This window comes from Calliopsis andreniformis, chromosome 4 (assembly GCF_051401765.1).
Source record: "Calliopsis andreniformis isolate RMS-2024a chromosome 4, iyCalAndr_principal, whole genome shotgun sequence".
NCBI lineage: Eukaryota > Metazoa > Arthropoda > Insecta > Hymenoptera > Andrenidae > Calliopsis > Calliopsis andreniformis.
Genome location: NC_135065.1, coordinates 12911269 through 12925851, shown reverse-complemented (window position 1 = coordinate 12925851; position 14583 = coordinate 12911269). Strand labels below are relative to the sequence as shown.

The 14583-nt window shown below is 35.3% G+C and overlaps 2 protein-coding genes across 11 annotated transcripts; both read right to left on the bottom strand.

The window, feature by feature from the left end:
- LOC143177746 (uncharacterized) lies at positions 1 to 2627 on the bottom strand. Of its 5 annotated transcripts, none has more exons than XM_076375868.1 (7): positions 2345 to 2627; positions 1967 to 2069; positions 1599 to 1897; positions 734 to 1439; positions 583 to 676; positions 262 to 364; positions 1 to 207 (listed from the first exon to the last, which is right to left on the bottom strand). In XM_076375868.1, exons 1-7 carry the CDS (start codon positions 2454 to 2456, stop codon positions 152 to 154), a joined length of 1473 nt encoding a protein of 490 aa, XP_076231983.1. In that variant the 5' UTR covers positions 2457 to 2627; the 3' UTR covers positions 1 to 151. The 5 variants fall into 5 exon arrangements, 4 of the variants coding, with proteins under 4 accessions (XP_076231983.1, XP_076231981.1, XP_076231980.1 ...); XR_013001638.1 differs by adding an exon at positions 477 to 486 and having other exon boundaries at positions 172 to 207; positions 734 to 1897; XM_076375866.1 differs by adding an exon at positions 477 to 486 and having other exon boundaries at positions 1 to 364; positions 734 to 1897.
- Positions 2628 to 2678: 51 nt separating this feature from the next.
- On the bottom strand, positions 2679 to 13361 carry Cdk12 (Cyclin-dependent kinase 12). 6 transcript variants are annotated; one of them, XM_076375862.1, is made up of 13 exons: positions 13000 to 13361; positions 10898 to 12221; positions 9691 to 10817; positions 9187 to 9614; positions 8922 to 9118; positions 8651 to 8855; positions 8297 to 8565; positions 7899 to 8072; positions 4333 to 4639; positions 4094 to 4214; positions 3836 to 4018; positions 3616 to 3672; positions 2703 to 2817 (listed from the first exon to the last, which is right to left on the bottom strand). In XM_076375862.1, the coding sequence occupies exons 2-12, from the start codon at positions 12211 to 12213 to the stop codon at positions 3638 to 3640; spliced, it is 4362 nt and encodes a 1453-aa protein (XP_076231977.1). In that variant the 5' UTR covers positions 12214 to 12221; positions 13000 to 13361; the 3' UTR covers positions 2703 to 2817; positions 3616 to 3637. The 6 variants fall into 6 exon arrangements, 5 of the variants coding, with proteins under 5 accessions (XP_076231978.1, XP_076231977.1, XP_076231975.1 ...); XM_076375863.1 differs by lacking the exon at positions 3616 to 3672 and having other exon boundaries at positions 2679 to 2817; positions 13000 to 13360; XM_076375860.1 differs by lacking the exon at positions 2703 to 2817 and having other exon boundaries at positions 3038 to 4018.
- Positions 13362 to 14583: the final 1222 nt, after the last annotated feature.

Genomic DNA, 14583 nt, shown 5'->3' with positions numbered 1-14583 from the left:
TTCTCCTAAATTTATTTATTGGTTCAATTGCAAATCTTACAGAACTATAGGAACATTGTAGAACATTTTAGTATTGTTAAAAATACAGTAAAAATATAATACTTATACATAAAATGCATGTCAACATGCTTTGTATCGATTATCTTATTCATTAATCGTCTAAAAAACTAGATGAAAGTGTATCAGGAAATAGAGGATCCCAAAATCCTGAAAAATATTAATGATTAGTAAAAATTGATACACTCTATCATTTTATATTACCTTCAGGTGTATTTCGTCTTTCATTCTGCTTAGTTCTATGTCGAGAACATTGATTCTGCCTTACTTTTATTTCTTCCTCGGAAAGACCGAGTTTAGAGTAATACTGAAAATAAAATCTTTTAACTTATGCTATTAAATCATAATACACAGAAATTTACAATATTTTATGTACAATTACGTTGAAGATCTATAATGTGAAAGTAGCAATTACTTACAATTTAATGCCTTTATGCAGCATTAACAAAAAAAATTATATTTTAATACAATTTTTACTCAGTTGTCACAGAGTATTTTTTAGTAAAAAATAAAATTATGTATTACCTGTTTACATTCCCAGCAAGCAATGCCAGTCATCTTTGCTCTCTCTGATTTACTTTTTGATTTATATTCAGAAATATCTTCCTTCTCAGGTACTCTGCAACATATGCTACATTTATTAAATGTTTTAAATTTATATAAAACATATACTTACAGATCAAAACTATTCATGAGGCTCTTTTTTACGGGTGGAGATCCTGCAGATACTTTTTCTTTTATATTCTCTGAATCATGATCAGGATCTTCTTTTAATTTTTCTCCTAAGACACAATATGTCTCATCATATGCTGAAGAATCACTGTTGAGTGATTGACTAGTTAGCTCCAAACATTTTTTCTTTTGTGCTTGATAGTAATTTTTTGTAGCCTTTATTTCGTTACTCTCTTTTACTGGAGTAGATAAACAAGTGACAGGACCATCTTCAATGCTAGTAAATACTGATGAACTTAGAATATCACAGTTGCTTTCAATACTTTCATTATATGCAGATCCAAAAGTTTTTGACTTTTTTACTGAATATAATTCATCTTTCTGTACATGTGGTAAATACTGACTTTCACTAGATTGTATTTGCTTTTTACCTCTTGTCAAAAGCATTTCTCTTCTACTCATTTTACTATCAGCAAATTTATTATCTTTTCCAGAATGTTTTATAGGACTTTTCTTCTTCAGTTTCAAACATTTTACTTTTAAATTAAAATTTTTACGTTTGGTAGGACTATCTTCTATGATTTCTTCATCTACTGATTTAATTCGATTTTTTAAATTCATTTTAATATTCTTCTCAGGTGTGGGTGATACATGTGGTCTTAAACAATTTGTATTATCCATCTTGGATGCTGTCTTGTCTGTATTTTGCTCTGTTGAAAGAAAGACAAGCTTTGACTGCCTGAACTTTTTACCACTTTGCAACAAAGTGGTATCAACATTATAGAGCTTACTGACACCCAGCTTTTTTGACATTTTAGATACAGGTGTACATTCTATCTGATCATTATTTTCATTTAATGAACACTCACTTCTGCTGGAATCTACAGACACTTCTAATATATTTTGGTCTGCGTTATTTGCAGAGATTAAAATATTTTTTTTCATTGGTAGTAGTGCATTTTCTTCAGAATCCTCTAAAATGGTACAACCCTGTACAACATCACTTCTCCTACATTTACGTTTTTTTATGAGTACTGGACTTTTTAGTAATTCATCTTGTCTTGTTTGTTTTTCTAAGGATATATAATTACGTAAAGTGGAATCATCAAAATCAGACATAATATCTGAACTGTTTCTTACACACTCTGTAGATATATTTGATAATACACTAGTAAAACATAAAAGGTGAAATAATATAAAGACATTTTCTATTGACATTAATAACAAGAACACTTACACATTTTTATTTTGATAACTTTCTGATTGGAGCACTTGAAATGGAATCTTAACATCAATATCTTCACAATATTTTCTTAATGTTAAATACTCGTTCCATAATTCTGCAAATATAAATATTGCTAATACTTTGTTAAAAATATTGAAACTTACATTCATAATGACAAATTACTCCAATATAAATCACACTGTAATGACAGGAGAAAAATTGTAAGATGCTCCATTTCTTATGAATCACTTTATAGTCTACATATTACTAAAATAGTAAACAATTCAATAGAGCAGTTCGAAAAAGTCAAAGATGGAGCAAGTAACTCACAAACAAAAAGAAAATGGATCGCGCCTCGTCGATAGAATAACAACAATGACCTGTACTTACTTTTGTATTGTTCGAATGCTCTCTGAAGCATTCCGGCGAAGTCCTTGGTTGCATTCTGTGCGACTTCATTTTCTATAGAACAATTAAACTGTAGAACATCTGGTGCAGCCATCGATAAAGTAGACGAGGTTAGGTGAATATTTTTTCAAACTATTTCAATACCCCGTCCTTGTTTCACTCAGCCATTAATTAATTTCGTTGCGTTCTTTATTGCGTATATATCGACATCGCCTCACGAACATTGAAACGAACAAATTCAATAGAAAGAAAAGATTTATTCATGTCCCACAATATATCGCACTGTTGACCGCCTCGATGAACGACTGTACGTGGCGTCGCCCTGTATCTCTTTTCGAATTGGAGCGCAATCCGCCATAACATCGTCTCACAGAGTGTATACAGGTTGCCGGTATACGGAGTACACGTCCTAACCTCACTTTCACGGTGCACGCATTCTCTGGGAACCTCTCAATCTGAAACGTTCGTGAAATTGTGCGTTAATTTTTACCTTCCTGCCCTGTCGTGGTTCTAGACAAAGTTATTGACGTTTCAAATGATTTTTATTTGAATTTCTCGAAGTATAAAATGCGTAAGTGAGTTTTGTAAGTACTTAACCAAAGAAATAGTTATTTTTTAAAGTTAAAAATTATTAAAAAACATGGCAGTTTTAACGCTAAATGTCGCGAATTCTTTGTCTTCGTGTACTTCTGTTTCTTTATTATATCTCGATAATGTGTTATGTACATTACATCCTGTAGTTATTTGCATAATAAATAAGCGTAATCTTATATAAAAAAATCTTATGCAATAAATAAACGTTTAGAATGCATCCAATGTAGGTTCAGAGCCGTTTTTACTGCATTTTTTTTCTGTTTTTTTTTTTCTGTAATGAACTCATTTGTCATAACAAAATGTATTACTTAACATAAAACCGTATAACAATGATTAAAGTGAAACTACGTTTTTTTTTCGTTAAAAATGAAAGTATCTGCATATATGAAACATTCTGGTTCAACTTGTTCAAAGCGTACATACATTTTACATTTATCTTCATGTATGTATGTACATTTTTAATATTAAAAATAAATGTAATATTTAAAAAAACCAAAAGGGAAAAACTAAGATTTTTAAAGCTCTCTTATGTCATATGTTCCATATGTGTGCACTATAAAGAGCGTGTTGATATATTAAAGATACAAGTACCATATTAAGTCACTGGTCAGATATTAATATATCAATTATATACAAGTATACACTGAATGTGCACTTACAGTTATGAACAGATAGTAGAGTCTATAAACAACTTGGATGCAGTTGTACTTCCATGCCTAGTTAATTTAAAAAATAGTAATTTAGACCTTTTCCAACTTTATACAAAACATAGCTTAAAACGCTGTAAATAGTTATATACAAATCATTATGAGCTGAATGCCGACTGAGAGGAAGTCGAGGGCAGGAAAAGGTTTTGTGTCAGGCTGGATGTTGGTTTACCTGGGGGTCGGGTGATAGCAGGGGAAGGATTGTATGTTTCCAAACCATAGCGCGACATGAGCGCCAATAATGCACTGCGAACACCAGCTGTAGCCAGTTGTGACCATCTTCCAGAGCTCATTGCATCATCACCAGCATAAACTGCATGTGCATCAAAGTTTCCTGGTTGAGATGTATTTAAATCTAAAAAAGGAACATTCGAAATAACAATGTGTATTGTTTAAGGGAGCATAGGGGACAAAATAAAATGAAACTCACCTAGTGATGGTGGATTTAATACAGGGAGATGAGACTCTAATTGCCCACTTGGTCTTGAATTCGCGGCAAGTCGAAGTTCAGCATGCAGTTCTCCTAATAACTGTACTACCTTTGGGTCGCTCTGTAAACACAAGTCGCGATAATATTAAAGTTATGCAGCTGGAAAATATTTCTGTTGTTATTGTTACAGAGAAGGAGAATACCAAAATGGAATCAAACAAAATGTTAGTAGTACTTACCTCATTATCTGATCGCAGGGACATGAGATCATCGACGCGAATTGGTTTTCCCTGATTTAAGGCATTTGTAAGAATACTTAATTTTCGAGCAAGGCTATCTTCAGCACACAGTTCTGTTACATGAGAGCCAGTATCTCCTTTGGATCGTGGTTTAACAGGTGGAGGACTAGCATAGTAGTATGATGAAGGTGAGACCATAAATGGTCCACTTTGATTAAACATATTATCTCCCCCATAATGAGATTCCACACCAAGTCGATTTGGATGGGAATTGTAACCTGCTTCCATTTTTAAACGTTTGGAAGACCTGAAATCAAGTCACAAGTACATTATAAAGACTATAGGAGTGCTCAGAAGTATTTTATTAAATTATAAATATAGTTAACACATTATTTTGGACGAAATTCATGAATTTTAAGATATATGTTAATGTTACGATGAAAATTCTTAGATTGTTATGAAATTTTATGACTGCCTTATATCAAAAATGTTTCTGGAAGTAATAATGCAGAATTAGATATATTTGGAAACCATGCTACTTCAGATAAGAAACTATGCAATGTTGAATAAAATTTTGCAATTAGATGAATTGCATTAGATGTAGATACTAGTGATACAAATACTAACACACAAATACCCAGCAATAACACTTATTTAATATTTAAAAAAATCATGCAGAAGATGATATATCTTATAAATGTGCATATAGAAGAAGCAAGGCTAATAAATCATTAATTTATATGGATATACATGCAATTTAATGGGCATAGCACATCAAACTTTATTCATATTTTGTAAACTTTATTTTTCACAATTTATTGTATACTTATCAGTCATATCTCTAAAAGTGAAATAGTGTAACAAAAACTTTGATAAATGATCACAAACATTGGAATTGTAATATAATAAATTTATTGCATCATCAATGCAATAATTCTTTTGTACATCCTGATATGAAGCATAATATTTTAGTCGCAAAACCCAAGCACATGAACTTTGTTATATGATATGCAAAACCAAAACTATTGTGAATTATTGAACTGGACACCCTGGGTATAAACATATAATTGTACAGATTTGGAACATTCTTTACCTATGTATATTCTTATAAGTGCTAAAAAATTTGCCCTCTATCATTCAGCCACAATAACATTATTTCCTGAAACATAATGTTTTTCTGATTAGATATTTTGCCAATTTGCATCCACTTATAATTACTCTTGTTTTATATTTGAACAGTTATGTTATTTTCTACAAATTCCACAGTGTAATACAACATGTAAGCACAAATTGATCAAGCTACCTACATATCATTTATGTATGTACAACTAAAATAAATAGTTAGGCAAGAAAATACTTTCTATTCTTACATGATATATAGGTATTACATTTATGATATTAATGCTCTTTTAAGATATGATGAAATAATTAATATTCAGAAACTTAAATTTCTTATAAATTTGGTTATGTAAGTGAGAAACACACAATGAATACTTTACTGGTATTTTAAAGTAGAACATATCATTTATTAATAACTTTTTTTAAAATTGTACTGTATGTTGTTAAAATATGAAATGATGACGGAATTATCTCGTCGCTATTTCTTCTCAATCGCCAAGTGAAGAAAAGTGAATCACTTCTATCTTATCTCACTGTGTGTATTTGTATGTGAAATAGAGTGTCATCTTAACATTAATGTTATTTATTTTGACACATTCTACAGGAAAATAACAAATATTATTGAATATTCGTTCGGACATTATTGTGGAATAAGTAGAAAAGTAACATGTACTTTGCAGGCATTTTAAAAGAGTACATCATTGTGTACACTGGCATTTAATTCATTCCCAAGGTCCCAGTGTTTTCAGATACGATTGATTTTTCAAAGAATTACAATTACTTAATAAGTCATAAGTTAACATTTATACACATTGACAGGGGCTAAACAAATTAAATGATAAAATATTTTAATAACATTGGAAATTCATTGTCCATAAAAATTTGAGGCATGTCGCCCTTGGACATTTAGTAAATAATTTTGTATATTACAGTAATTCGTTATTATTTTACATTACGACGAAAATACATTATTAGGTTTTGTCTAAATTCCAAATTTCATTATAAGAATGGCATTTAATACAAAATACATGCAAAAGAACATGAAAATATTTCTAACAAAGATATAAAAAATTGCCATTCGTATATTGAAACATACGATAACTATCTACACAATACAGAGTAACAAAGTATAACACAGTTGCGAAATTGTGACCAATTAAATTATATCTAAGTTATAAATGTGAATGTTTAAATAAACCGAATTAACATAAATAAAATAAGTCATCGATGCGGATGGCCGTATGATGTTAATATCTGTGTAAATACATTCACATTTTTTTAGTCTTGGTTCCTCGTATTTCCATACGTCTTCAATCCTCCAACAGCTTCTTCCTTGTATCCCCTCAACCTATTTACACTTCAACACTTTCAAACATTATAAAGATCGCCTGTTAGTTCACATCTTCATTTATTTCATATAATCTAACACTTTAATATGAAAAATTAACAATATGAACTTTCAGTAATTCTAATCTTTTTTTTTTTATTTACAATCGTACAACTTACTCCTGTTTTTTCTCGTCTTATTTTTCAATCATTCAGAAGGTGAATATTTCACAAATATATAAAATGTATATTATTGATACAATTACAGATACCATCGATAATATACACATACATGTAACTCATGTAAATGCATATATGGATTTCAAAGTAAAATTGTACATATGTGCATCCTCATACATACGCAAATCTGGAGTAATATTATGCGAATGTATGTTCACATATCCATGAACTAGCAAATATGTACACATTTATCTACTTCTTGATATCATTAGACGTGAAAGTATGTCACAATTTCCAAGCTCGTATGATTTATTACTAAGGCGATCAGTGAATTGAATCAGAATACGGATCTGTTTTTCTTTTACATTAATATCTACAGTACCCGTTGATCCAAATAGTATATTTAAAAAAAAAAATACTAATTATAATGTTGTGATAATTGGTGACATTCCAAGATGAAGTCGCACTAGAAGCCAACTACTATTAACATATTTTGCCATTACAACTGTGTTGTCGTAAATTTTGTATGTTTTGTCTAGCTAGGAAGTATTTTTAAAGAATGTAATCTTCGTGTAGGTTAAACCCATAAAAAGAGAACGTTGTTGTACAGTTTCGCGTTTCTATAATTCCATTGGTTCTGCACTATAGAGCCATCGTCGTGTTTGAACGACTGTGAATCAAACTAAAATTAACTTATTTTCTTTTATCCATTATCGAGAGTTGCATGCAAAACGGACGATGAAAAATAAAGATACTACACAGTTACACCTTCATTCTTTTAAATAATATTTTTATAACATCGCACTTTTGCTAGGAGAAAAAAAAATAAATGCCAAGCACAACTGCGGTACACAGCCATCTACGTGTGTAAGCGATTAGTATCTGGTCAGTACTGGATCGCGTCCCAGTTTGTGCGAATATGTCTCTCTACGGCTACTCACCCCCCGACATCTGATAGATCTTCAATAGCCTTATGGGGACCTCCTTTATTTGGAAGAGGAAGTAAGGGTATCTTTCCTGCAGAGCTCTCTTGCTGTTCTCGCAACTGACGTCTTCGTTTCTTGCTCCAGAGCTCGTGACAATCTTGCCAAGTAGGAAGTTGAGGCGCAGGCATCCTAATTTGTTACATAGGATTAGGATTTTTCACAAATAATCAATGATTACAAATAAACTACTACAAAGGAAAGAAACCTTATAGTTCTAAACAGTTTTGTTCGATTATATTCCAATATAGACGGAAAAAATGACTGTCACTCTACCTCTGTAATATATCTTACTACAGAAGGATTTAAATGATATTTTCTTTAGAAATATATTGGAATACAAAATGAAAACATACTGCTCAGGTTGAACATTTTTCAGCCAAGCACTCTTTAGCGCGTCGGCAGCCGTAATTCGCTTTTCAGGATCTAACTCCAGCATTTTATCCAAGAGGTCCAAAGCTGGAGCGGGCATGAACGAAAAGTCTTCTCGTAAGCGTCTTCTATGCGATTTTTTTGGCTTGAGTGTATGCCATAGTGGCAACTTTATCACAGAAGGCCAAACGGCGGGAGTCGGTGTGCCACAGACTCTGGAAATCATCTCCAACTGCATCATTTCTACATTTGCCTAAAATAAAAACAGTTATTTAGAATTTCATTATCATTAGATATGAGTAATCTGTAAAAAAGATATAGATCGTTGATATTCTTACTTGAAATAGCGGCTTTTTAGAAAATAATTCTCCTAGAATACAACCGCAGCTCCACACATCTATTGCAGGTCCATAACGTTCTTCACCTAACAGTAACTCAGGTGGCCTATACCACAAAGTGATTACTTTATTCGTGTAAGGACGCTGCCTGTCTTCAGCATTATAAAGTCTCGCAAGTCCAAAGTCAGCCAGCTTGACTTCCCCTCTACGACAATTACACAATCAGATTGTAAAGTTCAAGAGGAAATTTCTTTTAGCATGGTTTACATACTTGTTGTTCATCAGTATATTTGAACACTTGATGTCTCTGTGCAAGAAGTTTTTACTATGGCAGTAATTTAATCCATCTAACAACTGTTTCATAATGCTTGCATTGTTCATTTCGTTGAAATCGACCATGCCGGATTCTAAGAGACCCATCAAGTCGTGATCCATGTATTCGAACACAAGGTAGAACGAACCTTTGTCCTGTAAAGGAAGTTTATTCATAGCGTTATTTAGTAACTCAGTCCTATATACTAATTTATTTGTAATACCTTTCTAAAATCTAAGGCATCTTGTTTGTCTGTGACTATTTCCCTCAAATTAACAATATTTTTGTGATTCAGTTGCCGCAGAATTTTGATCTCGCGCACTGCCGTAATGGGAAACCCTTCTTTCTCATTTTCCAAGCGAACCTTCTTCAACGCAACAAGCACACCAGCTCGCTTATCCTGAGCTTTGTAAACTTGTCCGTAAGTACCCTCTCCTATCTGTGCTATGACTTCGAACACATCAACACAGCGTTCGCCCCAATCTTTGCCACCCGAAGCTGACATAGGAGTATGATTGTTTCTTGATCCTCTGCGTTTCAAGATTTTTGGTCTTTTCAGTTTCGGTTTCGGTGGAATACGCTCGACTTTTGTACGTGGCGGAGTAGCGTTTGGATCGTCTTCGCCGCTTAAGTCTTCTGATCCAGGAACAACTAAAAATAGAACATTATCTGCATTGCTCTGCAATCACTTATGACGACAATGAGTAGTTAGAGAGTTGGAATTCACCTGGTGGCATCGGTAAATCTTTGATACTCTTCTTCTGCGGTGGTTTCGGCGTCGAAGCGGGGAATTTCATTTGGGCCTTGCTGGGTGGACTTGGCGAACGGCTCGGTGGTGAGTCTATACTCTCCAAATCATTTTGATTGATCCCAGGCGGTAGTGGTAATCTCGATAAACTTTTTGTTTTAAATGCTACGATAGGAGGTTTAGGAGGATCTACAGATTTAAGAGGAACTAAATTGTTGGGTGGATTAAATTTGGACATAGCCGTATTTGGTGCTGGTACGGGATGCGGTATGGGTGGTGGTGGAACAGACAAGTTAGGGAGAACAGGTACTGGTACAGGAATAGGCACTGGCATAGATACTTGTGGTAAGCTTGCTGCATTTGCAGTCTCAAGCTGTGGTAGAGGTGGTGCTTGCACATTTGGAACAGTTGGAAAGCTTGGACTACTCGTGATAGTCATTGGACAGCTACTAGTCACTGTCGTCGTGGGTGAAGTATATACAATTAGGGGAGGTTGATTAGCTGCAGACATCGGTGCACTGATAGACTGAGTCATTGGTAACGGAGGAGTCTTTCCTGCGATTCCGCTATCGTCTGTCACTGGTACAGGAATATCCACGACGTCGACAGACTTCATGCTTTCGCTTGTCTTCAAATGATCTTTATGATTCATGTATTTATCTTTATTGTCAGTTGAAACTTTGTTTTCAGAAGACGCACTGCTAGCATCTTTATCGTCAGTGCCTTCTATAATTTGCACTTCATCCTGATTGACAGCCTTCTCTTTTGCTGCCTGTAACTTCTTGTACGCTAATTCTCTCATATTTCTATCCTTCACGAGTTCAGCAAACAAACTAGTTTCACTAATTTTTGCTTGTACTCTCAGGTTCCTTGCCGTGATGCTCGATGGACTCCTGGCTCTGGATCTGTGAGGAGAAGGAGAAGGTATTCTCGAAGGACGTGGACTCTTCGATTTGTGTTTCCTCGTCGATTTGTGGGACTTGCTGGGAGACCGAGATTTCTTTGGAGTACGACTTCGTCTACGTGATCGTGATCTTGAACGCGACTGCATTTTTCGCCATCTCCCAGGACTTCGAGATCGTGACCGAGAAAGTGGTAAATGCAGTCTAGAACAGACAATTCATTTTATATGCAGCAAGAAAATGTATTATTTAACGTCATTCAAATAAAAACATTAAAATAATACCTGCTCCCTGTTGGACTTCTAGTTGATCTCGACTTCCTCTTATCCCTTCTATCCTTTTCGTGATGCCTATGTCGTCGGTCGGATTCATCCCGTCTTCTACGTTTACTCGAGGATGGAGAACTAACAGGTTCTCTGCGTCGATGACTCACAGGACTCGGACTAAATTCTCTTCGTCTCGACGCTGGACTAGGACTGTGCCTCAGTCTGTGCACCATTGGACTTGGGCTAAAGTCTCTTCTTCTCGTCGGGCTATGGTCCCTTCGTCTCGCTGGTGGGCTTGGACTATGAGGCCTCCTGCGACTTGAACTAATAGTTGGGCCTGGACTAACGCTGCTACGCCGAGCGTGTATACTAGGACTGTGCTTTTGCCTTTCTGGGGTATGCTTCATTGCAGATAAATTTGCTTTACTATTTTCCGGCGTGGTTGTTCTTGGCGGTAACAAAGGGGTATGTGGAGACTCTGGCGGCCTCGGTGGAAGCGGCGGGGGAGTAACGTTTCGCGATTGTCTGGTCATTTCGAGTTCCACGTCGCTTAGACATCTTTGTTCCTGAGGCGTTGCAGGCGATATCGGCGATGTACTGTCTTTCAACGGCAACGGAGGAGACTCTGACCAATCCCCAACTGGTTTCTCGTGTTCAGGGCTTACTATAATTTCATCTGCAATGCGGTGTGGACTCAGACTATGAGAATGTCTTTTGGACTTTCGTTTTTTCTTCTTTCCAGAGCTAGATGAGGGACTAAGACTTCGTTTCTTCTTCTTTTCTCGTTTGTGTTTTTTCTCTTTTCTTCTTGCGTACCGTCTGGATTCTTCCTCGTATTCTGGAGTGCCACCGTGCATTGCCGATGGCTGTTGTTCACTTGGCGAATAATGCCTGCCAGAATGCCTGTGCTGAACAGGTGGAGATGGTGAAAGACTAATTGGTGATGCTCCGAGAGCGCGTACAGGACTCCCGCCATAGTAACGCCTTTGTAAAACTGATTCAGGTACTTCTCCATCTGTGTAGCTATTACCTCTACTATCTTCTGACTGAATTTCTCCTGCTTCAGGTTCAGATAAATCTTCACTACTCACATCTGAGTATTCAACCAAAGGCTTAACTATAGAAGAAGCTACAGTTGGAACATTCTCTATAGATTTATCTCTTGACCTCTTTTTCTTTTTCTTTCCAGAGCTCTTGTTTTTCCCATGTCTTCTGTGTTTCTTATCGGATCCCTCAAAACTGTGCCTGTTTATATCACTGCCTGTGCTGCCTCTTCTGCGTGATCGAAATCTTCCATTACGTTCAGCTCGTTCAATATCACGATTGCTAGGCATGTCACCTACTGAAATACACAAATGTTACTGTATAATATTAACTATGATAATAGAAATTATGGGACATTAACATACATTTTCTTCATTACAAAAGAGAATTTGCAGATGTAAGAGTAAAAAATAATACATTACTTACAGAAATAACAAAAAAAACGTTAAAAAAAAAGAAAAAAAAAGAAAAGAAAAAACGATAATGTCAGCTTTATTGAAATTTAAATATCTATTCTTAATTAATGACTAGAACATTTAGTCCCACTATAAATTAGTGTTTAAGCAACTCCCGGATCAAATGTAAATTCGAATTTATAAATAATCATGTGATCTCGCTACTTACCTTAATATTAATCAGTATAAAAAGTTTTAAAGTATTACAATTATTTTTGTTCTCTTCAATACCTTGATACCGATCGTCATGGATATAACACACATACATAACAATACGCACATGTAAGAAGGAAGATACACGACACGCGCATGTATAGTTTAGTCGCGTAACAATATTTTCGAAGACCACGAATTCTTAATAAATGTAAGAAAAAACGGGAAATTTCAATAGGGCACTATATATTCTTGCAGCAAAGGCGAGGTTTCATTTGATACAAGTCTATGACTCATTCGTTTAAAGGATATTTTGTGGAAAAGAATTTTCCGTTCGACCTAGCGCAGCCGCCATTGTTAACGACTGGGTGGCAAGGACAAGGGAGTTGCCCGATTTTCGTAAAAGAAACTTATTTACTGTTTTTTAAAGGATTCACAAACGAATGACATACGTATATCAGTACTCACGTGCAATGTAAATCTTGTGATATCACGGCGAATGTTGGGTTCCTTCGCATCGGGCTGGTCCAACGTAGCGATGAATGTAAATGGTTACGTTCGTTGCTCAGTAAACAGTTTCAACACATATTTCGTAGGCCACGCGTGATATTCGATAGAAATTAATAGCTATCGTAATAATTGTATGCTCAGGCAATCATATTTTTATAATTTTACTAGCCGATGCATCATATCTCATGAATTTTCTTTGGATTGTATTTGGCTTTCTCATAAAGGTATCTCAGTAAGTAGAAGCCATTAACCATTAGCACGTCATTATTGTCTGACGTAACAAGCGACAAGTGCTGCGCTCTGCCGTTCGATGTGCAGTAACAGAAACTGCAGAATAATCTTGGATAATATTATTCTTTATGCCATTGGTTGAACTAATTTTACTTCATGTGGCTATTCGTATACAAAAATACACATGGAATCAGATGATTCTTAACGAGTATGTAAATTATGAACAGAAAGTGTGATTTAAACGTTATGCGTTTTTAAATACTTAAAGTTTCGATATCGTTAAAGGCAGTTGCATCGATAATATTGAATTTTATCAAAATGACTTTGAAAATACATTTTATTTCAGTTTCTCTTAGACAGTATGTACTTAATCTTGGGAAATGTAGTTATATGTTTGCTGTTATATATAGAAGAACTTATTGAATTTTGTATTTGATAAAATATTTTCATCTATCTGTACTATTCTGATATGTTTTTCTACCATAACATTTCTTGAATCTTTTCTAATATTTCTTGGAGCTGGGCGTACATGAAAACTCTGCATTATGTAGTATGCAGCAACGCCATCTGTAGTGTAACATTCTGCACGGGTGTAATTATTCCCAGCTCACATAATTCTGACGGATTCACTATCCTCCACTACCTTCCTATATTTTGTACCATTCAACATCACTTTTCACTGTATACTTACACTACATTTATAAATTCTACATGAGTACTTCTCATACAATCTCTTTCAATCTCTTACAATCTCATACAATCTCATACAATCTCATACAATCTCATACAATCGCATACTATCTCACACCATCTCACACCATTTCACACCATCTCACACCATCTCACACCATCTCACACCATCTCACACCATCTCACACCATCTCACACCATCTCACACCACTCCACACCACTCCACACCACTCCACACCACTCCACACCACTCCACACCACTCCACACCACACCACACCACTCCACACGACACCACTCCACACCACTCCACACCACTCCACACCACTCCACACCACTCCACACCACTCCACACCACTCCACACCACACCACACCACTCCACACCACTCCACACCACTCCACACCACTCCACACCACTCCACACCACTCCACACCACTCCACACCACTCCACACCACTCCACACGACACCACTCCACACGACACCACTCCACACGACACCACTCCACACCACTTCACACCACTCTACAACACTCCAAACTGCTTTAAACAATATATACACAATATAACACATAATCACATCATACCCGAAATTCAAAAACCGCTCCTCGCGAAAATTGTAAT